The sequence below is a fragment of the Parus major genome, chromosome 1A, assembly GCF_001522545.3.
Source record: "Parus major isolate Abel chromosome 1A, Parus_major1.1, whole genome shotgun sequence".
NCBI lineage: Eukaryota > Metazoa > Chordata > Aves > Passeriformes > Paridae > Parus > Parus major.
Window position 1 is genome coordinate 67,879,091 of NC_031773.1, and position 26,326 is coordinate 67,905,416.

Below are 26,326 nucleotides of genomic sequence, written 5' to 3' on the forward strand. Positions count from 1 at the left end.
AAGAAAAGCAGATCTAGAGGTACTGCATGATTACTGAAAAATAGCTTCTAGTAAAATAGACAGGTATTTTTTTTTCCTGTTTTGGGAGGAATTAATTGTTCTCAGATTCCCAGTTCTCTCCTGCATCTTCAGCATTGGAAGTGTTGTGTCAAGGAGGAACCTGGGCAGGATTTCATCAAGCCCAAGTGAATAATGCATAGATTTTACAGAGCAAGGTAATACTGGAAGTGAATTGAGATGGGAACCTCTCTCAAGAGGAGCTTCCCAAACCTTCCAGGAATTGCCAGAATTGCTGGAATAGGACACACTCATGCAGGCAAGGAGCAGTTCTGTTGGGAATGTTATCTCTGATCAGACACTTATCATTTCAGGAGGCAAGCTCTGTCAAAACTGAGATAAATAAAGGCCTCTGGCAGCTTTCATGCACCAGCTCAGCAGCCTGTCCTGTTAAGAAAAACAGCTCCCTTCAGATGATCTATGTAATGCTCATGGCCCACTGACTTTTCCAAAGTAAAGAATCAGATTTTAAAATGTGTCCTATTTTGGATGTTGTTTGTGGGTTTTGAGCTGATCAGTTGATTGTTCAAGAAGCTACACTTGGCTTTGAGGTAGCTCCCCTCTCAGGGTAGTAACACAACTTTTCTTCCTGGCAAATGCAGCCACATCAGCCCTTTTTCTCACTTGGGAGTGCTTGCTGACTTTTGTCTCTGATGCAGTGACCAAGTAGAAGGTCAGGTACTGGCTGAGTGCATTCTGCAGCTGTCTCCTGCCAGCAAGCTACAAAAACAGCCTGGGAAATGCTGTTTATTGGTTGGAGAGAGGCAGCTTTCCCCTCCAGAAGAGCTGTAGGTTTACAAGAACTGCATTGGAATGGACTTTGCCCATGCATTTAGCATCATTCATATATATATATATATATATATGTATATGAGAAATTAGTAGGTGGTAGGTGGAAAGCTTCAAAATTCCTCAGTTTTATTTATATTTTTATTGTTGTATTTTTATGTTTTGAGTTTTGTTTTTTTTTAAATTCTGACTTCAAATTAGTTGGTGTGAATTTTAGAGTATAAAATGGGGAAATTGTCCATCATCTGAACACTTCAGTGATGCCTGAATCTCACTCTTCCTTTCATCCCTTGTATAAGTGAAGTGCAGTGCTTTTCCTTCTGACACTGGATGGCTTCATGGTGCAGAGAGTTGGCTGTCAGTGTAATTTCCCTTGTTTCATATTTGGTAAGGAGTTGGGCAGTGGCTTTGCAGGCAGCCAGATTGGCTAAATGCATGGCACCTTTCAGAAACAAAACTGACACGTGTAGCAGACTAAATAGTCTGTGTACTGCAAATTCCTAGAAATCCCATGTTTAACTGGTAGTCAGTGGAGTTTCTGTGTCATATTCTCTGATGCAGAGATGTTTTCTTGGCAGAGTGGAGTGGAGGGATGTGACCACTTTTGCATCTCAAGTGTACAGATATATAAATTAATAAGAGAAAGCACTGGGAATGCCCTTCCCACTTTGAGATTTTGAGGCATGGAGTGCTTGTCAAGCTCACAGGACATCCTGGCTTGACCACATCTTTTTGAATTCGCTCCCAAATTTGCCCTAAACCAGGACAAATACAGACTGATTTTCCATCTTGTAAGATTTTTAACACAGTTGCATTGAGTCACTCCCACTTACAGTTTGTGCTGTGATAGGATTTGTTTGATTCTCTGTGTACCACTTACACTGGGTCTTTGTGATGATTTGTGGTTAGAAAAACTCACCTGAAGGATCACATATACTCATAAAATCCACATGAACAGATGTCAGCTTGATTTTCAGCCCTTCTCTATGCTACAGTGATTGCTGCCAGTCTTTCTCCCCACACTAGATATTGGAGTATTGAAACAGCCTTTTTTTAAAAGAACTCTACTCCATTTAATTTAATTATATGGAAATTGTTTGTTTGGGGCTTTTTTGTTTGTTTGTTTTGTTTGTTTTTTTTTTTCTTTGAGAAGGCTGACAAAAAGCCCCTAAGATAGTTACAAAACAAAAGGAGTGAAATAATATCAGATGGATAAAAGTTCTTGTTCTTTGGTTTTCAGAATTCTTTTTCTTGGGAACTTTGCAGCTATGTCAGGGTTTGCATCAGAAGAGAATAAGTTAAAAACAGCTTGTGGAAAGACATTCCTATTAAAGTAGCTGAGCCTTGCTGATGGCTCTGTGTATAAAGAGTTCTGAGTAGTACAAAACCTTTTTTTTTAAATCATTATTTTAGTATATTCCTTGTTTGTTTCCCCTGACCTTGGTGTTAACCAGAGCCCTATGGTTTTTTTTTACTGTCAGCCAAAGTAGCAGAGGAAAATTCGAGGTCAGTTCTCCTGTTAATGTGAGCTCAGGGTTGGGTAATGCAGCACAAATTGCAAAGATAGATTTGGCAGAGTTGGTATCACCACAGAGAGAGAGAATGAAATGAAATGTGAATCCCAGTGAAAAAAGGCAGATCAGTTCCACTAAACTCTGCAAATCAAAGCACAACAGAAGGCTTAGCAGCAGGAAATGGTGCAGACCACAGCATTCCTGGAAATGCAAGGCAGTGTTGCCACCTGAGCAATTTTATTTGTTTATACCATGAAGAAGCTCTGTAGTTCCAGCTAAAGGCAAGGCAGCCACTTGCCCACATTGTGGAAAGGTTAAAACATATCAGGAAAGAGAGAATAACACTTCTGGCAGTTTATCTTTGAAGGGAGGGGATTGGAAATAGGTGCCAGTAATTATGTAAAGACCTGTGTAATTTGGTGTGAAATATGAAGGTGGAACTGAGTGAGTAACTGTCCTGAAAAAAAACCTGTTAGGAATAAAGTGAGAAACTACAAAGGATGAAGAAAGGAAACAGAAGCTGTTTTGGACATTAAAATGTGTGAGGATATAGTAAATGTTGCCAAAGCTCATGCTGGGTTAGACTTTGCAAAGGAAAGCAACGCAAAGAGCTCTATTTCTTAAGCATTTAAGTAAAAGCATGGTAAAGGGAAAGCAGAAGTGTGTTCATAGTGAAGATGGAGCCAAAATAAAATACAATTTTATGTATAGTCAATCAGACATAGGAGCAAAAGAGTCACTGTGTAGCAAGATTGGGAAATTAAGACTAATACAATGAAGCAAATAGTCTTTGTCTCAGAAGAGTGGGAGAAGTGTAAAAATGAAATTGTGAGCTTGGTGGTAACAATTTGTGATTAAATCAAGCTGTCCTGATGTACTTGTCTCATTCAGGAAATGCTATGTGACCACTGGGTAACACAAGTATGTCCTTCAGATAAAAAACTAAAAATAAAATAAATAAAAAAGTTTAAAAAGTGATCTGAACAAGTACATATCAGTTAAACAGTAGGTTTAACACCTTCTTTTAAGGAATAACTAAAACCTGCTAGTTCTGCAAGGGAAGTCCTTTGACCTCATGCAGGTAAGTGCTATAAAATGTGGCATGGGTTCACCAGAGACTGTGCTGGACTGGCTTTTATGGACACCTGATACCTCCATAAGAGAAATTATAGTGCATTTGAACAGTCTGGACTTGAGTAAAGCACAGGCATGCTGACAGATGGAAATTATTGTCATGTAATAACAATTATTACAGTTAATTAACAATACATGAAGTGCATACATGGAGTGTGAGTAGTTAAGCTGAACTAAATTAGAAATGAGAGGTTTTCTTAAAGGAGGAAATAATGAGGTTGGGTGTCACCTACAGACTGTGAAGTGTCCCAAAAAGTGATCTGGGGACTGATGTTTGTAATACTGTCACTAAGGTTACCAGCCCAAAAAAACCCAAAAACCCAAAAAATAAAAATAATAATAATAAAAAAAAATAAAAAGGGAAAAAAATCTGCTAATGAAATTCAGTGCTGAGGCAACATTTCAAACACTCATCAATGCAGAGGAGGACAGGCACGTCATTCACTAAGAGCTGCAAAATGTTGCCAACTGTTAGATTAAACTTAGCAATGTAATAGTGGAAAGTACCAGGTCATGCACTAAGAAGATGCTGAGAATTTTTGCTACCAACAAAGTGCTTACCAGTTGAAAGCAAATAAGGGAAAAGATTTAAACATCATAAAAGCCACCAGTATTATGTGGTGTATAAATAGGCAGGTGTGTTCTCAGCATGTATCAGATGAGAGATTTGTGTGTTACATTGATAAAAGCCTCATCTGGAAAGCCACGTTCACTTTTAATCACCCAGGTTCTGGAAAGATTAATCCAAACTGGAACAGGTGCAGAGCCCATGGGGATGATCAGTGCACTGAAGAGATTATCTTCAGTGAGAAGAAGGTTTGGCTTGCTTAGCAAAACAAAATGAAAGCATGGAAATATTGGGCTCTGTGAATAGTAAATTGTATAAGGGGTCGACAGCTAAAACTGCTTTCAAGCTAAAATATTACAATTTTAAAAAATAAGTGGATGAAAGCAGGGTAGAATAAAATTCATTGGGTGTTTCAGTGAATGAAGCTTCTCATTACTTTTCTACAACTGTCTGGTTCACATATCCCTGCAGTTTTTGGGGATTTCTGGGATTTTTGCTTGCAGATGTCCCTCTGAGTTTTGTCCCTGTGATTCATTACAAATTCTGATTGAAAAACAAATCGATTCAAGTCTATTAAAAGTTTTAAAACTTGGCATATTTCATTCCTTCCCTCATCTTTAAGTAGTAACAATATTGTTTTGCTCCTGAACTCTGTAGATTTCCCTTGGCTGGTGCCGGTTTTAACTCACAGCAGGGTTATCCCAGAGCACTCCTGCTGTGTCTCAGATAATACATCCAGCCTGTGCCTAGGCCTTCCCACAGAGACTTCATTGCATCCCTAGTTTTTGCAGCTAAAATGGCCCTGTTTCCTCTCTCAGCTAGGACATTTAACATTCTTTTTAGCATCTATTAGCCAAAACCACTAAGCTTCCCTTTTGCAGTCTGGCTTCCCAGTAGTGGCGAACAGGAAAATGACGTAAGGTATTCTCTCGCTTTATTTACCTCCCTCTGCCTCATGCCCCTTTTCTCCCAACTGCTCAATTTTCTTAAAAACATGAATTTCTGACTGTTGCATTTGTTGTTTGTTGCCTGGCTTGTTCTCAGGTTCCAGTGTGAACGGGCTGGAGGAGCCCAGCCTGGCCAAGCGGCTGCGGGGCACTCCCGAGCGCATCGAGCTGGAGAATTACCGGCTGTCCCTGCAGCGCGAGGAGGAGCTGGAGGAGGTCCCCGAGGAGACACTGGCAGAGCACAACCTCAGCAGCGTGCTGGACAAAGGGACAGAGGAGGATGTGCCCAGCAGGTCAGCACACACTGCCCATCTGCTTTTTCTACACCCATTCCATCAGACTTTGCCTGCCTTTCCGTTCTTTTGAACTGTTGGCATTGCCCTTTCTAAAGGTTTTGAAACACACAGACATTTCATCGTGTAGTTTCTGTTCTAGGAGGCAGAGGAGATGGGGAACTCTTTGTTCCCTCCATGTCTTATGAAGGATGGGTTGGGCTTTCAGGGTTCACTGAGGTGGCTGATGGAAATCAGGCAGAGACCTCACATTTTGGTGCACAGCTTCCCATCACACACACACACTGCAAAGAAAGTTCACAGGAAACACTATTCAAAGTATATTTTTTCAAAAGAGAGCTAATCTTATTTAAGTTTTAATAAGAAAAAAGATTAATTTAGCAACTAAACCCAGACTGCACAGGAGTCTGAGGTGTGGGAAACCACTTACATGGCTTATTCATTGCTTTGAAGTTGCTGTAGCCCTCAGTGTGCCATCTCCAGTTCTGGTGTCGTGTCCTGCCTCCTGTATAGGTCTGTATGGCAAGGGAAGAGAAGAGAGTCATTGCCACAGTTTAGGTTTCAGTTCCTTTCCTCAGCACTGAATCTGTGTACATACACATTTTTCTAATGAGATACTCAACTGCTTATGCAAATTCTATAGAGCAACCTACCTTGGTCCTTGATTTCTGATTTATAGGAAAATACAATTTCAGCTATTGAATCAATTCCTATGGCACAGGGTTTCTATGCTGAAAGGAATGCTCACTGTACCAGACCATCTCTCACTGCTGTCTTTCAGCTTCTCATTTCTCAGTATTCAAAGGTCAAACAAAAGCCAAGTGATAAATAAAAGCCAAAGAAGGTAAAGTGAGCTGTGTGGTGAAGAATTTGTGTCGTCACTCCTCCATGCGATAAGCCGGCTGGTGGAAGAGCAGCAGCTCATCCCATCCAGCACCCATGGCAACAGTGTGAACAGCAGTAAACCTTATTGACAGTACACCAAGCCCCCAGCATGCAGCACCTGTCAGGTTTATTTCCATGCTAAAGAGTGGGACAGTAAATCAGGGAGAAGGGGAACATCACTTTTTATCTCTGTGACAATATCTGTATAAAGCCTTTGGAATATGCTCAGGCCTCCATGCACCAAGCCCATGGCTTGCCAACGGTGTTTGTATTCAGTATTTCACATGTGAAAAGCAGGCAGTGTGTTAAAAATAACTATTGAGTTGATGCTGTGAAAAAGCAGCTTGTAATTTGAGCAAAATAATGTTATTTATATGCAGACCAGTGAGGAGAATTTATGAGCCTATGGACAGAAGTGTGTGACAATCAGAGCATGAACAAAATGTTTTCCTTATTAGATTTGCTATCAAAAATAGCCTCTCAGACAAGTAGATGAATAATATTATGTAAATATGATGCTACAACTGTACAATTTGTATTTTATAGACCTACATGAAGTGTAAACTTCATTACTTTCAACTTGTTGATTTTCCCTTTCATTGTCTGCATGGAATGGGTTCTACCAAAGGCCCATGACTGTGGGCATAAGGAAACAGAAATACTATTCTCAGATTTTTCACCCAAATTTTCATTATTCTCAGTTTTCTCCTTCAGTCAGATGAATTGGGCCTTTGAAGATGTATAGGGCAATCATCCAACAGTTGCTCTAATTAATGCAGTTCTGTTATGACAGTGGTCCATTAAGGTAAATCAAAGTTAGAACACCTTTTCACCCTGCAGAGAGGATCTGTATTGTGGTTCTCACTCATTTTCCAGTGACAAATGCAAACATCTCTCTCCTCAGACCCTCTAGGTAGTCTGGCAAGTAAGTGAGGTAGATTAAATGTCACTGGCTAAGTGGTTACATTTCCTGCCCCTGCTGCATATGCTGAGGAACTGTTAGACTAAACTGAGGTGATTTCTGAAAGGCACTAATGATTTATGGCTTTGCATGGTTTAGACTTTGCTGTGGGAATAATAATCTCATTATTGGAATTATCTTTGCACTGCTTCCTACGGTTTCTTGCCACCATGTACACTGTGTGCTTAATTGGATACATATTTCTGTGATGCAGAAAAGTGAGACATTTTTGGTTTTTTTTTTTTCCTCCTTCTCTCCTTAGTTCATATGCTGTATCCTTTGCCTGATGTATTTTGTATTCTACTCCCAAAGACTTCTCTGGTTCACAGAAGCAAGTGCCAAAATCATCTTAGGTATCTTAGCAGTAGCTTCTGTATCAAAAGACGTGGCCTTCTACATTCTGATCCTGTAAAGAACTCCTGCACCCATTTATCAAGAGCAATGTGATATGAAGAAAATTGTTTCTTTCTGTTGTGTTCAGTTGTCTTGAACTGTAACAATAAATGCTGCACAAATATTTGGACTTGGCTTCACAGGCACTTTTCTGCTGCCTCACCTTCTTTGAAAGCAGCAGGGCAAGGACCATACTGCAGCCCACAGGTGATGCTGTCACTAAAAGGCCTATGAAAGGTTGAAAGCTGAAAATCAGTGTTACCAGGCTTATGTGTGTTAAAATGACTTGTTAATGATCTAAGAGTGATCAAGAAAACATTGACTTCATAATCTTTAGTATTATTATTTATTATTAGCAATATAATTTTTTTTTTTCCTTAAAACCTTACAGTAGTTCAGAATCTGAGATGGAGGAGGAAGATGAGGAGGAGGATGATGAACTACTGCTGCCTCAGCAGCCCCCTTCAGACTTGGGTGGTGTTCCATGGAAAGAGGCTGTTCGTATCCATGCCCTCCTGAAGGGAAAGAGTGAAGAAGAGATTGAGGCTGAGCAAAATCATGAGATTGAGTACAAATATGATGATGAAGAGGAGGAATACGAAGAGGAAGAAGATGAAGAGTCAAGTGAAGGTTAGCTTGGTTTGTCCTTTCTTTCTGCTAACTAGCAGGGAAAAATGAGTTAAGTATTTGCCATGCAGAATAAGAAAGATTTGCTTTGGAAAACTTTATTCCTTCTTTCACTTCTTAGTTGCTCTGATTTTTGAGGCAGTTATTTTTGAGGAAAGCTCGAGGTGGTTCATTCTGGATACTGAAAGACTTTGCCCACAGGACAGTTTAGATTGCTGATACTAACACAGTATGGTTCCCATACACCATGCCAACATGTCAATTCACAGCCTTGTGCTGCTGTATTGGCTTATGGTTGGTTTTTGTTATTATTTGGAATTAGATTTGAATGTGCCCTTTGCTCTCTGACAGCAGGAGCTGGAAGAATTGTTGCTGCAGTGTTTTCAGTTTTAGAGTGCCTCACTAAGGGGTAGTGCCCTGTCACTGTCAGCAGGGCATTCCACAAGAAGGTGCTTGTAGCTCTACCAAGTTAAAAGATGGCCTTGAGAAATAAGGGAGTTCAGATTCCCATTTGAGCTTTGAAAGCTTTGAAAGATTTCTATGGAAAACCTTAGGGAAAGACTCCTTCCCCTGTGTTTGTCTCAGTCATCAAAATGCAAGTTTGTGCTCAGAATAGACATGTTTCCAGTGTTCCACCACCATGCCAAATTTCTCACTGCTCTTGTCTTTGTCTTTATACTCACATTTCCTTTTTGAGGAGACTTGTAGACTCCAAAGAGCTTTTTCGTAAAGGTCTTTGGCTGCCTACTGCGAGCAGAGGTCCAGTTTTTTGCGTCTCAGTGGCAGTGTCGTTGATGAGCTCAGCAGGCTCCTTGGCTGCTTTCTCAATATAGGAGCTGAGTGTCCAAATCTGTGGAAATCAAGACTTCTTTATAAGTATGGTAACATGCATGTTGTGTGTTCAGTCTGCTGAGCAGTGGTGTTCTTGGACGGATGTTGTTTCATTCGAGCAGTTTTCCTGTCAGGCGCTTGGAACGGAGCGGGAGCGCAGGGAGTTGCAGCATTTCCAGGCAGTCTCTCTTTCTGATCCTGTCCTCTCTCTTTCTCTCTTTCCCTCTCTCCATGGCTTGTGTGTGCACACGCGTGTCTGGTGTTAAATGTGGATGTGTGCTTCCCTCTGCTGTAGAGGGGGAGTATAACCCTTGGGAGAGAGAGCTGCAGCAAGGCCTCTGGCTTCAACATCTCTCAGACGAAGAGGACTCGGGTACACCTAAAGGTACCCCTACACTATCCCCACTTCCACTTCCCCACAGGAGCTGGGAAGGTATTAAAGAGCAGGTCCCACATGAAGAGTTTCTGTGTTTTATTTAATTGTGTTACCAGCTCCCTCAAAACTGATTCATTGCTTCGAGTGCCATAAATCAGATTTGTCATTGCCACTGGTTTTAGGGGGGTGATAAAGCTGCTGAGTACCTCGGGATTTCTAGAAAACCTGGACAATTTGCTACTGTAATTTGCATGAACAGTGACTTCCAGGTTATAAGGAGTATCAGACTTGTTCTGTACTTGCACCTGTGCATTATCTCAGACACATGGGACACATGAGAAGTACTGCCTTTAGACTGCTTGTGTCAGCAAATTTGCTTTTCTTGTTGTCCTCTGTGTGTGTCTGTCTGTGGGGAGAGTCTGGAAGGAAACTAATCAAGCTACAGCAATCCCTCAAGATTCTTCAAACAGTTACATAACAGCAATAAAATTAATCAGACATTCAAATCTAACTGGTTGCATAATTTTCCATGATGCATTCTCTTGCAGTTTATTTTTGATAGTTGGTTTTTTGGTAGCACTTGGTCCCAATAGCTTGTTAATCTCTTTTTCCCTCATTGTGGTTCATTAGAACCAGAATATATAAGAGGAAAATCCAAGTACCTTCCTGCATGTAAGGGGAGGCATATGCAGTTGTCAAACTGCATATTTTACAGTTTATGGTTGTAATAACAGCAGCTTGGCTTCTGACTTTTTTTTTTTTTTCCCAAGAGAAAAAAAAAGGAAGAAACATAATTTTTTTTGCCATTTAACTTTTCTGTGATAAGAATGAGAAGTATTAGTAAGGTGGCTGAAGGGCATACATGAAGAAGTTCCTCCTGTTGCAGTTGCTAGGGTGCTTCAGACCTGACTCTGGAGTTGGTTTGCAGGTGGCTCCTTACTCCAGTAAAGTGCAAACATTGAACCAATAAAGTGAAAACACTGAGCCTACCCACAGCTTATAAAGTGCTGGTGGGTGCTACAGTGGAAATGCAGGAAAGCTGCCATTCCAAATCTAAGTGCAATTAATGTTCCTGCAAAGCTTAGCAGGCAGTCCTGAGGAAAGGCCCTGCTAGGTGGTGTTTGAAATTCTCAAGCACTTAGACATTAAAGAAGTGTTAGGTTTGCCTCTAAGCCAAGCAGCAGCCTTTGATGTCTGGCTGTGCTGCTCATTATTTATTGCAAGAGGTGAGAGGGACAGGACAGGCTCAGGCCTCAGTCCAGAGGCTTGTGGAGAAGCTAAATGTTGGAGTGGTCTAAATCCCAGAGCAATCCACTTTCAAACATGCAGATCATGTGGGACCTGCTCTTTCCGAGCCTTGCTGAGTGACTCTGTTCTTCTCAGCCATTGCTGGCAAACCTAAACCTTTTAACCCGAAAGTCTGTGTGGCGATGCAAACGCTAACTCTACTCATCCTGGGGCCTGCATGCGAGTGCTTTGGTTCGGAGTGGGAACAGCCCAGGATCCAGGATGGCCACTGCCTCTGGTAGCCCATGTGGTTGTGCTGAGTGATACAAAAACTCTGTGCTGAGGCCACAGAGACATAAAGCTGTGGAATACTTGGCTATATTGTGAATCCTGCTCTGCATTTGAGTTTGTGCCTCTGAGCCCGTTTCCCTTTAATGAGCATCTGCTGATTCTGTCCTTCCTGCAGTTCCTTCTGCCTGTTTCTTCTGCGGTTTTAATGCCAAATCTCACACATAGTCATTCCTGAGACGGAAATCCCAAACACTTTGTCATGTCTGGGGACAACATGGCTGGGAGAGAGGAACTTGTTAAAATGAGACAGCAGGAAATAATGAATGCAAGCTCTAAATGCTGCTAATGTGTCTTGTTTCCTTCAAACACTAGAGCACCATATGAAAATCTAACTGCTTTTGAGGTTCTAAACTGCTGCAACAGTGCTTTGCCCTACTCAGTGGTTATCCAGTTGTTGTGAAAATTGACTTCCTACTTTATAAACTAAGTGGGCATTTTCCTTCCAGGCTGAGACATTTGCTTTTGAAGACCACTCCTGCAGACAATGTATAGGTGAACACCTGTCCCTTTCAGAACCAGTTATTTTGTTATGGATAAGTGAAGCCTGGGTTACAGAACCAGAGCTGACAGCAAGAGAGACAGGGTCTATAAATTTAATACCTCAGAGTAACTGCTCCCAAGGCAGGTGTTGTGCAGAAGTTAAACAAGCTCATCAATTGATTTAGGTGCCCATTGTTCTCTTTGACATTCCATAAGTAGCTGAGCTTTGTGTAGGCAGGTAATTGAGGAGTAATGCAATTCCTCTTAAACAGAATAATTTGTGTGACAGGAATTCCCTTCTGGGGAGCTGTTAAGTCACAACCAAAATTCTGGTATCTTTCAGAAAAAAATTCTCCCTTTGAACAAGTCAGTACAAAAGAGCCAGGAGTAAACAAAGCGATGTTTTATGTGCTAAAATTAGCATGTGCCCACATGTGCATACACATGTGAAACTCTCAGATCCATCATATTATTAAGAATAGACTAGAAAGAAGTGCCTAAGCCAATAGCAGAGAATGAAAAACCTTTTGTCTTGGTGCATCAATCAGATGGAGATTGTCCCTCAACTTTACCAGCAAGACATCTTTGGCAATAATCACAACAAATAGGCTGAAGGAGCTGGAAATTTCTGCTCAATTGGTATTTACATACCATGCTGTTGGACAGCCAGAGAACGTCTTTCATTTCAGTGGAGCTTCTTGCAATAGACACGATGTCTAATGATGTTTTTAATAGCATCCCTCTGCCCTTGGAATGGCGTTACTCGGCTTGGATGGGAGGCGTGAGGAGCGCTGTGTTGGTGTACGCGTGCGCACACGATGCTGAGCTTTTTCTGTCTGTCTTGCAAACTGATCTTAGCCAATAATATTTTCTTTTCTTATTTCCTTTCCTATGATGTGCTACCTTTCCTTTCCACTGTTTTCCCATCTTTTCCTCCCTGCCCTTCGTACACCCTGCCTACAACCTGTTATGCCGTGCCCTCCTCCTGCTAGCTGGAAACCTTAGGCTGCAGCAGATTGTAAATCCGGTGGATCCTCTGGAGATCCTGGCAGATGTGCACTGGACACACATCCGTGAGAGAGAGGAGGAGGAAAAAATGGTCTCAGCCTCAAAGTCCTCCACCTCCAGAGGTAATCTCCCCCAAGCCCCACACCATCGGTTCTTGGATCACAGTTGCAGCTGTTTAACTCTGTTGCTTCTGCGCCCTTCAAGAGCAGTGACTTCAGCAGGGGCAGCAGTGATTGAAAGGAACTGCTCTCAAATTGCACTGAAATTACACTTGGTTAAATGTTTTGCTTTTCAGGTCAGTGTCTGTTTAAAGTTGCTGCTTTCTCAGCTCCGAGACAGTGTGACTTCTGACCTCTTTGTCTGCCTGCTTTGACTCCATAGCATTTTTCCTCACCACATATGATTTGGTAGTGCTGGCAATCAGCCCTCTGTAACTGGCTAGGGATGCTAATAGTGATAGTCTCATGCTTTTTGTGGCTCTACACTTTACAGGGAAAGCTCAGGGGCTATGTTGTGTAGCTACAAGAGCACAGGTTGAGCAGATTCAGCTTCTGTATAAAGTGTATTTCTGTGCTGCTTCTTTTCCAAGTGTGCAACTGCATCTGGTATTAGCAGGGAATGATGGGAGTCAAAGGGAAAATCTGATCAGTGCAGGGTTTGACTCCCTGTGTTTAAGATTCAAGAGTATATCTGCCTCTAATGTGCAGGTTACCAATTACCCAAAGCAAAACTTTGGAGGGGGAAAATGCTGATAGTTTAGGTCTCATGTGAGTCCCTGCTGCCCTTGTTCTAGGCTATGTTACAGAGTGTCTGAAGGTAAGTATGTCATAAGTGCTTTATTTGTGGGCTTAAATCAAAGTTCACCTTGCAGGGGGTGAGCAGTGGTCTTCTCTCAGTCTGCAACCACAGTGACAGGATTGTAGAGGGAGTATATCTGCTGTGAGAAGCTGTCTTTCACAGAAAAAAATAATTTAGGTTAAAAATCCAGAGCTTTTGATTCCCTTCTATTCCAGATAATTATCTTCTCCTTACAGTTTTAGATGTTTGGTATAGGGGCTTTTTTAATCCTGGTCTGGCTTGATACATAATTCCAGATCAGTATGGCTGTACTTACATTTGCAGTTTGTAGAATGCACTGGGATTTTCTGGTGTGAAATCAGCTCCCAACAAATAAGAGATGGGTATTTTTTTCCCACTGCAGCCACAGAAATAGGCTGTGTTCAACTGTCTCTAACTTTCAGTATTGCTAGAGTGGATAATGTTTAAAAAGCACTAAGAAAAAAATGTTAACAGTTTCCTAAGTTTACAGCAATTAAGGTTACTTGTGCTTCTGCTTGGGGTCTGCATCACTCCAGTATCCAAATTTTTATTTTAATTTGTATTTTATAATTCTTACTTTCCTGGAGTACTTTTTATGGAGTACTATTACAGTTGCCAGCAATAAGTGATCTTTCCAAAATTGATTTCATGATCTTTCCAAATTCCTTTGGGAAGAGAGTCAGTATTTCCTTTCTGTCTCTGAAATTTTCTTTCTGTCCCCTGAAATTGGGCCAAGGTAGGACTATCCTGATTTATGATTACCTGCTTCTGTTGTTTTGTCATATGGTAGAGATGTGCAGGTATTATCAGCAGTTTGGGTATTTAAAAGGCTGTTTGTGGACAGGCTGTAAGTTCAGTAGATTGTTCCTGGCTGAGGAGCTGTATTGTGTGATCTGAGGTGTTTGGAGAGCCCACTGGCAGCAGCAGTGACAAGGTTTGATGTGACAGCTTGGGACAGTGTCACAGTTGCCAGAAGTCCCTCTCATTCTGCTTTGGGAGCTCTTCTTCATCTGCTGGGCAGTGCAGGTTCTGGGACCCCTGGGACCCCTCTCCCATTGCTCAGCTCTTCCTTCTCTGTTTCCCTCCTCTGCAGAGTTCCAAGGGGAGCAGCAGCCTGCTGGTCAGATGTGCTGTTCTTCTCACTGTGCCACACATATTTCCTCTAACATTACAGATCCCAAAGGCAGATTAGGCCCCTGACGTTTGTGTGTTATCTCTATTTAATTCTCAAGCCTGGAATCGGTTGTTTGAAATTTCATAGGTTTTATTCCTGTATTTGCTGCTGAAAAGTTTCCCTCTGTCACTCTTCTGTTTTAGACTCTGACTGATGGTCTAATTTTGCCTTCTTACAATTTATTGTTTTTTAAATTCAGCATCCGACCTTCCCTCCGTACGCCATGAGGCGGTACAGGCGTGGCTGGAGACGGTCCCTGGAGGTAGTTTGGTGATGTTCTATGTATTCCAATGCACAATAACCCTTCAGCAGCTGAGCTGCTACTTTAACCCTGGAACTTACGGCCCTGTCGCTGCTGCATGAGTGGACTGGAGGGGGGGACGGGGAGTGTGCATGCCAGCCTTGCTCAGGCAGCCCCTTCCTTCTCGCATGAATTCCACACTCATCGTAACCCTCGAAGGCAAGGCCAAGGACAGCTCATCCTGGCTGCAGGGACAGAGGAGGGATCCAGCTGAGCGCTTCCATTTGCTTTGCAAACTGAAGATTGGGCCAGTTCTTCTTCCCCCAACCTTTACGCTAAAAGAGCGTGGGGCTTTCTTGCAGTTGAAAGGTTAAGTGGCAGAGAGCACTTAAATAAATTGCATTTCTCTGTAGCAACTGCAAACTGTAGTTATGTGGTGAAGAAAGCAGGAAAGCAGAATAAGTCAAAGCTAGGATCTCTAGGAATAGTGCTGGTTGTTGTATCTCTTTTGACCTGGCATTCACTTTACTCAGGAAAGTTGAAGGATGGTAGAGCTGATGAGCCTGAAGATTCTGGGATGCCAGTGAGGGAGTACATTGTGTAAAGCTGTGAAGGTGTCTAAATCAGTGGAGCAGTCCATGCTAGTTAGTTGACCTACAGCTGAGTTGCTTTGGCACATCAGAATAGCCAGCTTGCCTCAAAAACTTTGCTTCTGCTGCTGCTTTGGCAAGTCAGCAGTGTTTACAAGGTGTCTGCACACGATGCAGGCTGCTCACAGCTGCCAGCTAATACCAACCAAGTGCTGATCCCAGTTTCTGGCTGCCCTAGTGTGTAACTTCTGAGTTATTGTGTGACAGCTTTTGGCCTCTTGCTCCTTATCCTATCTGCATATATGTATATGCACAGTATATGTGCCATATAACCAGCCACCTGCAAGCTTCCTGTGTCCCTCAGAATGGGATCCACCCTTTCACCAAGTTGTTACTTATTGATGCATTTGTAATCTTCCCTTGAGTTTTTTGTACCAACCCATTTAAAACCCGATTTTCTCCTCTCTCTCCAACACAATCTGTGTGTGTCACGTCCGTTCATGGTTTCTGGATCTGAAGACTCACACATACATGGTGGATTCAGATATTCTTAACATCACTCATGTTTTTTGCAAGTTCTAATTAAGATTACTCACATTTGCTGTTACCATGAAGCCATTCCATGACATTATCATTTCCAAAATAACATAAGCTATTGCATACCTAAACAACAATCAGACTGGGACATGGTTTGTTTCTGCTGAGTAGATTTATAAATGCTCCTGTGGGCAGTCCAGCCTTTGCCACATGATTCAGTTTTCCTGTGCCTAGCATTGGTGAGGGTGTGGATTTGATAATCCTCTGATGTAGAGGAATAGGAATATCACACATGTGTGGAACTGCCTCTTCACAGGAGCTGACAGAAAATAAACTAATCCATGCATTTGTCTGTCTGAATAATACTACAGAGCATGGAAAAAAGGAAATTCTCAGGTTGAAACCCCCTGCTGAAGGCTGACTTTTGAAATAAGCAAAAACCTGTATTAAAGGAGAGGCTTCAAGACCTCAGTTTTAAGGAGGGTTAGTTTGTTTTCAAGATTGTCTTAATTAGAAATGCAATAATATAAATAGTTCCAAAAGCCATGTTGTCACTAGTAAATAAAAAGGATCAGGAGCTGGAAGTGCTCATTTTTTTTTTTTTTTTTAAATATTTAAATTATGTTTAGTGGAAATGTTTAAACAAAAAAAAAAAAACCCAGCAAAAAAAAGTAGCAAATCATCCCCTGTACAGTTTGGTTTTTTTTTTTTAAAGTATCATTTAATAATGAGATTTATACTCCACACTTTGGTCTTGTCTCTCCTCCTGTAATTAAATCCTGTCAAAAGAAGTAGTGTCAGATGTCATAGTTTCCAGAGTTACAAATTCAAGAATCTTTTCTTTATTTTGACCCAGCAAATCAAATTGTGGTCTGTAAATGAAAAAAAAAAAGTTTGAATATGTAATTTGAATTACTTTAAAGTGTCTCAATTAATGATCTGTAATAGAAAAATAGTTTTATATATGCTATTTTAATTACTTTAAAGTATCTCAATTTGTGCACTAGTCACTTGTACAGCATATGCATTTTCTTAAACCTTACCAAAGACTGCTGTAGCTGCACAGAGTTAAACAGTTTCCAAGTGTCACAATGGTCAATCCCATAACTAAACTCTCTCTTTGACTTACACCCTCAAAACCAGTTTCAATTTCAAGATGAACAGTCCTGGTTAATTGTGAAGTTTCAGTTTTGACCTAATACTCATATTCTATCAAGTGGTGGTAACTGTTCCGTTGTGGAAAAGAAGAAACCAAAATCTTCCTGGAAGAACAGTAACCTTTGTTCTGGTTTGATGTCTTCCCAGTCCCCTTCTCGTTTAATTTTTCACACCTGTTGCTCAGAAAAGCCCTGGCAGCTTTGACTGCAAGTGCCTTGGAGGCTCCCCAAGGGCAGGCATTCCTTGTTTCGCTGGAGTCTGGAAGTGTCACTTCACCATAGATGTCTCTCCAGGTGACACATTTCAGGATTTCCTCTTTTGACAGTAGTTGATAAACATCTCCAGTATAAACCATCGGTACAGTTCAATACAGAACTTTTTCACTGTGTAGTGTTTGTTTTCTTTTCTTTTTTTTTCCTCAATATCTGAATATATTCTAGCTCCATGTGAGGAGGAGGATGTGGAGGATGAGCTGGGCACAGAGCCTGCAGACACAGAAGGGCAGGCAGGTGAAGAGGGAGACACGGGTGCAGAGCTGGACGATGGTAGGGTACCACTGTGCAGCCTTTAAACCTGTTGTGTGAACAGAATGTGTTGGCAATGAGCACTTTGCATGAGGGTACTTAAACCTGGTCTTGTTTTTAGAGGTGTGGGAGTTTGTTTCGAGAGGGAGCCAGGAGTGAGGGTCAAAAAGAAAGAGAAGAACCTCAGTGTCCTGGATTATGTAATGAATTTGTCACGTCCTCTCACCACGTGTCTTGTGTCTGTATTCAATACTGATCCTGATGCATAACAGAAATAGAATTAAATTTGTGAAAGTTCCATAATACTATGTCAGAATCCTTCCCTTGCTATTGTAAAATTAACTGCATATGGCAGAAAATGTTGAAGATTTTCCTGAGATCTGCTAAGGCAGGACTTCAGTTACTGATTTAACTCTTTGTACTAACAGTCCAATCATTTACTGCTTACATTTACTGCTTAAATGACTAATTATCACACCAAAAAAAGGAGTGAACATTTAAGTGTTCAGGTTGTGGAAGTGGTTAGCACCATGTGAATAGAAAGTAGTATGTCCTGATGGGCTTGTATCCAAGTTCTCTTGGTTTTCTCCATCCATAATCAGACGACATCGCATCTGATGCAGAAGCGGAGTTTCGCTTACGCCAGGGTGGTGTAGAAAGGCCAGAACTAAAAGTCTCTGAGGATGAAGAAGATGAAGAAGAAGAAGAAGCAGAAGGTGCTTCTAGCAGTGTGACAGAAGGTAATCACTCTCTCTTCAGTGCTTGGCTGATGTTAATTGCATTTGAGATAGTCTATACAGTTGTGGGATTTAGGAGAAGAGAGTCTCTTGGATTTGAGCCATCTCACTATTCTCACTGGCAAGGTCTGCCCTTGCACTAACATTTTGAGGAGAGTGTTCTGAATCCATTGAACAGAGCTTTGTAAAATGTGAGAACTCTTCTAACTGCTTGTTCTTGTAAAAGTCATTACATTAAAAAGTCTGTACCGTTTTTGACATTTAAAAATTTTTGTTGTGTTCTAGATGTTCAATCTAAAATTTTTAAAAAGCTGAGAAATTGCTGTGTGTAACTTTAAAAAAAGGGTAGAATATTAATGGTTTATGTATTTTTGGAACATTTTTCCTTTCCCTAGATCCATGCAAGCCATCCATCCCTATCCAGCCCTCTAGTGACAGTGTTCTCCCCCTGTCTCCAGCTGCTAGTCCCAAAGCAAAACAAGCAGAGGTAAGAAAGGGACTCTTATTTTCTACTTAGCGCTTGCAGTTCAATAAAACAATTTGTTGGATAAACTAATGAGGACTGACAGCAGTAGGCTCTCCCTCTTCCCTGTCTCTAATATTTATGTTGATCTTGAAATTTGACTTAATTTAGGCTTAAAATATAATATATGCTCTCTTTCTTTCCTGTCTTCAGAGTTTAGTGGCTCTATCACAGCCACACAAGTTCCCATCACAAAGCCCCAGGCTGAATTACACAGGGTATTTTAATTTCAGTGAGCAGTTAACAACAGATACATGTGATAAATGTGGGGAGCCATAAGTAAGATGTTTCCTGTTTAGCCTGGTCTGGCTCTCTTTTATGTGCCAAAAGTAGATTCTGTACAGTTGCAATTAAAAATTGCAGTGGTAACCAAAGCAGGGTCTCTTTGTTCCAGAGCTCAGCACAGCTCAGCTTAAGGAAGTGAGGCATGCCAGTGTTGTACTGTTGTGTTGTCAGACCTGGGAGGCAGCTTGCAGGTGTATGCAGTGTGTAAGAGCTGGAAGTTCATGACCCTTAAAATGTTCAATTCAAATTTTCCCTTCCAAATGTTTCAGTTGGTTGTTTTTTGTTTGGGTTTTTTCTTTTTTAGGAATTGTTAAAATATTGTCTTGGAGAGAACAGAGCAGTTTACTTTTACAGTGGGCCGAGTCTTGTTTGCTGACAGCAGTTGCTGACAACATTCTTTTTCTATTAAAATAAAGTTGGTTTTTTTTTGCTGGCCATCTAATGATTCTGTCAGACATAGTTATTGTTCAGCAGGCAGACTTTAGGACATTAAATTAGTGTTTTGATAGTGGGATAGTTTCCTTATCTCTAGCTTTGTTAAAAGCAAAAAAAAATCACATTCTCATGTGCCCAGTGGTTATTAACTTTCCCCCTTTTCATTTTTCTGTAGGATGTAGAAGATCCCCTGGCTGAAGTACGCCGTGCAATAAAATCCCCAGAGCCACGCTTTTTTCCTGAGCCTTTCATTCTTGAGGAAAGACCAAAGGATGAAATTCCCAAAGACAGGAAAGTTCAGAGCCCTTTGGTGCCCCCATCTCCAGTGTTGTCCCAGCCGGTCGCATCACCAGAAGCCATTGCACCCTCGTCACTAGCTGAGTCTCAGCCAGGAGCACCAGCACTGCCCTCATCCCCAGCATCTGCTCAAATGCCTATTTGTTCCCAGCCTTTGCCTTCTGCTGAAACATCCATTCCATCCCCAGTGGAGCCTCCAGTATGTTTCCAACCTGTCCCAGCCTTAACATCTACTCCTTTAGCCAAATTGGCCCTTAGGGGCCAGGATGGTGAGGTGGAAAAACTGGGGAGCCCTACTACTGCAGAAGAAGCCCTGAAACGGAGCAGCCTCGTGGAAGAGTTCTGGATGAAGAGTGCTGAAATCCGGAGGAGCTTAGGGCTCACCCCCGTGGACAGAAACAAACGCTCAGAGAGCAACTTCACTGTGTCTGCTCTGGAGGCAACTCCTCAGAAGACTTTCAATAGCAGGAATATTTCAGGGGATGAAAGGATCCATCCTGTGAAACCCCAGCCTGCCCCAAGAAGACAGGGACTATCCAAGTTAGAAAATGAGCAGATTTCTCTGCTCACTCCGAAATCCCCATCAGAAAAAGAGCTAAAGATTTCCACTGAAGCACGGGGAGATGTATCCAGCAGCTCTGGGCTTGGCCTTCAGGAGAGCTCATCTAACATGAGAACCATGGCTAGCCAGAGCTTCAACACCTCTGACTCCACCATGCTGACTCCTCCATCGAGCCCGCCCCCACCGCCTCCTCAGAACGAGGAGCCGGCCACGCTGCGTAGGAAGAGGTACCAGGCGCTCTGGCAGAACGAGGTTGAAGCCAGATCACCTCCAACACCAGCATCAACACCTCCTGTCCTCCGACACCAGGAGCCGGCCCCTCCTGCCAAGGAGTCCCCCCCGGCCAGGAGAGACGACGTGCGGAAGTCGTTCGCGGAGAGCGTGGATGAAATTCCGTTTGCCGATGATGTGGAAGACACGTACGATGACAGGACAGAGGACTCAAGCCTTCACGAGAAGTTCTTTACACCTCCCACCAGTAGGCCAAGGCCAGAGAAACCACATCTTTTGCCCTTGGTCAAAGAAAATGGTGGTCCACCCTCAATGGAAGGAGGGCTTCACCAAAAGAAGAGAGTGTTCCCTGACATTTCTGTGGAGGCCAAGGAGCTTGCTGAAGAAAGAATGAGAGCCAGAGAGAAATCTGTCAAGAGCCCAGCTCTACGTGATGCCATGGCTAAACACTTGTGTAAGATGAAAGATATGGAGATGGCTGCTGCTCCTGGGGCCACGAGGGCACGAAAGGCATCTTCTATGCCCTTGAAGACCAAAGAGTTGTTTTATGACTCTCCAAAGCATTTGGCCTTGAAATTAGCAGAGGGATCCGCACGAAAACATAATTCTGCTACTGAGAAGTACTCCACTCCTCCTGCTGATATGGCTGGGCCTGAAGGGTCTGTCAGCTCTTCAGAAGGCTCCAGTGGGAAGAGTAAGAAAAGAAGTTCCCTCTTCTCCCCTCGTAAGAACAAAAAGGAGAAGAAATCCAAAAATGATAGCAGACTTTCTGACAAATCTAGTGGTGGGACAGAGGAAGCAACAAAGCCGAGGTCATTATGGAAGTCTGTTTTCTCTGGCTATAAGAAAGACAAGAAGAAAAAGGCTGATGAGAAATCCTGCCCAAGTACTCCCTCAAGTAATGCCACCGTGGATTCTGGCAAGCACAAACCCTCTCCACTGATTACAGCTGCAGGTATAACAGATAACTGCTTCTGCACTGTGCACTTCTACTTTTCTGAGGTATCCTTGAAAGTAGTTTTGGTTTGCTTTGTCATTCAGCTGCTGCTCCCCAGTGTCAGAGGGGCAGAGTGGGGTAAGTGCTAAGGACTAGATTTGTGTGTCTGCATACTGACAGAATCCACTGGGAAAAGAAAAAAGATGGAACCCTAACTAAAGCTTAACTCTCAATATGTACAAGGCACATCTGTTTTATGTCTTAGATTTGAGAAATAAGCATTGTTTGTTGGAATTTGTGACATTTCATCCCTACTTTACATCTGATCTTCATTTTTTCTTTGGCTGATCTCTTTTCTTTCTTTCCATCTGGCTCCGTGGAAGATGAAGACTGCAGATGCTGTTATTCCTGTTCTCAGTAATCTGGTGGCTGTCTGCTGATCTCTGAAGGAAGGACTTGGCAGCCTCCTGTAAATCCTTCACATGCCCACCAGTTGCAGGCAGGGATGTTTAATGGCATCTTGGGATGCACTAAATAAGTTGCCCATAAATACAATTGAAAACTGTTAACATTTCTCTGGCATTGTACAAACAGCCAAAACAGAGCCAGCTGCTGTCATTCCAAATGCTGTATGTATCCTAAGAGCATTGATACAGTACAAAAGGAGAGCCATGAGCATTATTTCTAACAGCATTTGAAGAAAGTGGTGCTTTCTTAGAACAGCTCAAACTCATGCTGGTCATTTTGTGGAGCAGGGCTTCTTTGATCCCTCCAAAGCAGCACAACTGACACTGACATAAAAGGACTGAATAGTTTAGGTGCTCAATCAAACAACCTACAGCTGAGCTCTGAAGAGTGTACAGAAAGAATTGTTACCACTTCTCTCACTTCCCCTTCCTGTTCCCAACTTTGCAGATTTACAGCTCCGTCAACACCTGAGTTTCTCAGAGGACTCCGACCTCTCCAGCGACGACATTCTGGAACGCTCCTCCCAGAAATCCAAACGAGAGGTATGTAGGTGGGAAATGCATTTTAGATGGATCTAGCACCATTCAGATCACAGATTCAGGGACTCACATCAGAAACTTAGCTGATTAATGTTTTTACTCTTTCTCCCATGGAGCAGGTTTCCCTGGGACTTGGCTGACTATCATATCTGAAATAAGATGGTTTCACTTGTTTTCATGATTACAGGCTACTCTCCACTGTTTTTATGTGAAGAATCCATTGTCTCAGTGCCCATTACTTTACTGGGCACTAAGAGGAGACAGACTGGCCTGTAGGCTCCTGGGTATTCCCTTTTCCCCATTTAAAAATGGGATTTTGTTTCCCCTTTTCTAGTCAGTGGGAACTCCACCAGCTGACACAGGTTTTTGAATATGATGGGCAGTGGCTCAGGCCCTTTCTCTGTCAATTCCCTCAGGGCTTGTGCACCTGTGGGTGCCTTAGATGTTTTCAAAGGTGACTTTCTCCTACACAGGCAGTTCTTCGTTCTCCCAACCCCTTCTGTGACTGAGATGGTGTGGCTGGAGCCACTTGCTGGTGAAAATCAGGGCAAAGTCAGAGTATCTCAGCTTTTTCCATATCCTGGATAACCAGGTTTCCAGTTTCCTTTTGGAGAGGGCCCACATTTTCTCCAGTTTTCCTTTATCACTGACATATCTATAGAAGTTTTCCTTGTTGCCATTGATGTCCCTGGGCAGATTTAATTCTGTCAGGGCCTTATCTCTCCTAACCTGATCCCTGGCTGCTTGGAGAATTTCTCTGTATTCCTCCCAGGCTACCTGCCCTTACTTCTACCCTCTGTAGACTTCCTTCTCTATTTGAGTTTATCCCTTGTTCACCCATGCAGCATTTTTGCCTGACTTCTCTGTTAGGATGCGTTGCTTTGGAGGTTGGAGGAGGCAATCCTTGAGTTTTAACCAGCTTTCCTGGTCCCCTCCTCTCTCCAGGGCTTTATCCCATGGCACTCTACTAAGCAGATCCATGAAGAAGCCAAAGTCTGCTCTCCTGAAGTGCAGGGTAGGGAGCTTGCTGTGCACCTCCCTACTGACCTTGAGATTTAGTAAAAGGATTTAGTTTAATTGCACACATTTATATGTGGAAAATGTATGGTGAAAGAGAAGTTTCAAAGCCAGTTGTTTTTAAACTATTTGGTTCAATTTTAGAATGTCACTGTTAATGCCAAAACAAGGGAAAAATTTAAGGATCTGTTTGATCTTAGTAATGAAGAATCCTGCTTGCATTCCTGAGAGCCTCTAAGCTTTGCTAGACAGAACTGGCAAGGTTTGGAGGAATATATAGAGATTTTATTGACCCCACAGAACACTAAGGTTCTTCTGGTACACCAAAATGAAAACTGTGTTCCCACTGCTCTTTCCTGGTGGTGCCTGGTACATGTGTTAAAAAAGCCCAAGAAGAAAAGAGCCTCTGGGAGGGAAATGTCACAGGCACAGTGACCTGTGCCTCCTGTCTCAAACCTGTCATCCCATGTGCACAAATCAGTCTCAGATGCCAAGCTGATCCTTGGCTGAGATGGCAAAGGCATGGAAATACTGCAAATTGAAGTGTCATATGAAATGCTTTCAAAGTATATATATTAGAATGAGCTAGAATAGCTAATAAATGAATTTAAGGTTGGTGGAAGAAATTGATGAACTAAATAGGAATTTTCTGTATTTACTTATCTCTCTTTTAATCTCTTTCCCTAGTTGGTCTAGATCTCATCTGAGAGGAAGATTATTTTGTTTTTATTTTCTTCCCTTTTTTCTCTCCCCCTTCCATTCCCCCTTGCATGCCCTCAAGGCGTTTCATGAGAAATTCTGCATTTTCCAAGAGATGCAGAAGAATGAGGTACCTGGGGCCAGCAGAGGACAGATACCCAATACCTGGGGTTCAGATAAGAGTTACAGTTTTTGTTTTGCCTTGATGGCCTTTTTTTTTCTATACTGGGCCATTTAGATTTAAAATGGCTTTTGCAGAAAGAAAGCTCACATCTCTAAGCACAGGAGGGGATGACAGTGGCAGATGCCTGGGATCCTCCTACTGAAAAGATCTCACAAGCTCTGCCAAGGGTGTGGTGGCAGTGTCTCCTTTTCACTCATTTGCTGTTGCTGGAGTTATATTAAGAATTAATTTCCTCAGCATCTGCCTGTTTTCTTAAGAATAGTTTTGAGAATGCATTTTTTTAGAGGATATGGATCTGAAAACTTGACTTACCTCATTTTGTTATATCCTATCCAAGGATGTAGGATATACATGCAAACACTGAAATGCCTTCCTGTCAAAAGAAATGTAACCAAATTTTGAGTCTGACCAAGTTGGGTTTGTACTGGTTTGGGGTGGGAGTTGTATTTTTTAAGTTATAACCTGCCTGCTACTTTATATGGGTAAGAGCTGACTTACTGTGTGCTACTTAACTTTTATGTGAACCCCTTCTCCAAACTGAAATCCTGTTCATGCTGCTTTTTTGGTAAAGTAGTGAGCTTGCTTCCCAGACAGCCTGCTCTGTTCAGCCTGTTCTTTGTGACCAGCAGTGAGTTAATTCAGTCTTGTTTAATGTGGTGTCTTTCAAGAGAAGCATCTTGTCAAGAATTCCTAACGTGGGTGTTGTGTTTGTAGGTGTATTGTCACCATGTGTGTGTTTGTCATTGTTCCTGTGCAGTTGTGGTGTTGTGCTCAGGTGTTCACCACCACAGGTAGCTTGCTTTTTCCTGGAGCCTGCAGACATGCTGGTGGTGTTCTCTGGCTTCTCATTTGTGACTTAGTTAATTGAATGTGAGAGTGCAAAATGCTGTCTGTTTGCCCAGAGTGGCACAATGCCTTCTTCTGGACTTCATGACACAAAGGGAAATTTACCTCTCTTCTTAGCAAATAAAGCCAAGTGCTTTACTTGCCTTATATTTGGGTATAGGGTAGCATAGAATGTCCTTGGCTAAGTAGTGATTTCCCACTCCTTTTCCTGCTCCTTTCCCCCTCCAATTTTAGCTCCTCAAGCTCTTTGGAGGCTCTCTTTTTAGACAAGGAGGTTCCATTGCTGCAGGACACATAACCCACTCTGAGCCCATCTGCTGCTTCTTATTTCATGCAGCAGTGAATAAGATTTATGATGTTGGTTGGATGTCAATTATATTTTCTATGAAATAGAGGTAAATTAAAACTATAGAATAAACACAACTCCTAAGAGAGACTGTAAATCAGAACATAAATGGAGATTTGTGTGACAAGGTAATGGATGGTTGGCCGAGCCAGTTCAAACCAAACATGTTCCAGAAATAAGCCATTATTCCAAATCCTAAGCCAGAATTTCATACTTATACAGGTAGACAAAGGCCAAATAATTCCTCTAGAAAAAGGTATTTCCAAGGTGACTGTATCTTCAAGGAGGCTGCCAAAACTAATTGCCTTCAGGAAAGTGCTAGAAACTTGATTTTGTGACCAGAAGTTCCATTGTGCTTCATCAGTCCGGGTCACGTTCAGCATTTGCACAATTTCATTTCATGTAAAAAACCACTTTGTTTTATTACTGTGCACCTGTTTTCAATGTTGAACTGATTTTGCTTCATTTTGTGCGTTTTTGTTTTTGTTTTTTTTTTATTTTCCTCCCTTTTCCATTCCCCTTTTAAAGTCGATCTATGTACCACACGCCTTGGCATTCAAGAGATCATACTCGTCAAAGGTAGTGTCTCCATTCCCACTAGTTGGCCATTGTTGCATTGCATGTCCCCCTCTACATTAACCCATTGAACCCATAGCTCTGCACCACGTGTGCACTAACATCAACACTGACTGTGCATGCCTGAGATGTTAGCAGACATGGGCAGCAAATTCTTTGT

General features: G+C 42.1%; 1 protein-coding gene across 17 annotated transcripts in view; it reads left to right on the forward strand.

Moving 5' to 3' along the window:
- The window catches only part of MICAL3 (microtubule associated monooxygenase, calponin and LIM domain containing 3), a 170,329-nt gene that overhangs the window by 119,949 nt on the left and 24,054 nt on the right, over positions 1–26,326 (forward strand). For 7 of the 17 annotated variants that reach the window (XM_019006602.2, XM_015627257.3, XM_019006607.2 and 4 more), the window contains 11 exons: positions 5,107–5,302; positions 7,933–8,171; positions 9,295–9,384; positions 12,426–12,563; positions 14,634–14,696; positions 17,401–17,505; positions 18,087–18,224; positions 18,617–18,708; positions 19,640–21,509; positions 22,407–22,501; positions 26,119–26,169. In XM_019006602.2, the coding sequence (XP_018862147.1) occupies positions 5,107–5,302; positions 7,933–8,171; positions 9,295–9,384; positions 12,426–12,563; positions 14,634–14,696; positions 17,401–17,505; positions 18,087–18,224; positions 18,617–18,708; positions 19,640–21,509; positions 22,407–22,501; positions 26,119–26,169 (3,077 nt within the window). The remainder of the gene's footprint in view (positions 1–5,106; positions 5,303–7,932; positions 8,172–9,294; positions 9,385–12,425; positions 12,564–14,633; positions 14,697–17,400; positions 17,506–18,086; positions 18,225–18,616; positions 18,709–19,639; positions 21,510–22,406; positions 22,502–26,118; positions 26,170–26,326) is intronic. The other 10 variants (XM_019006604.2, XM_019006609.2, XM_015627254.3 and 7 more) reach the window with 8 other exon arrangements.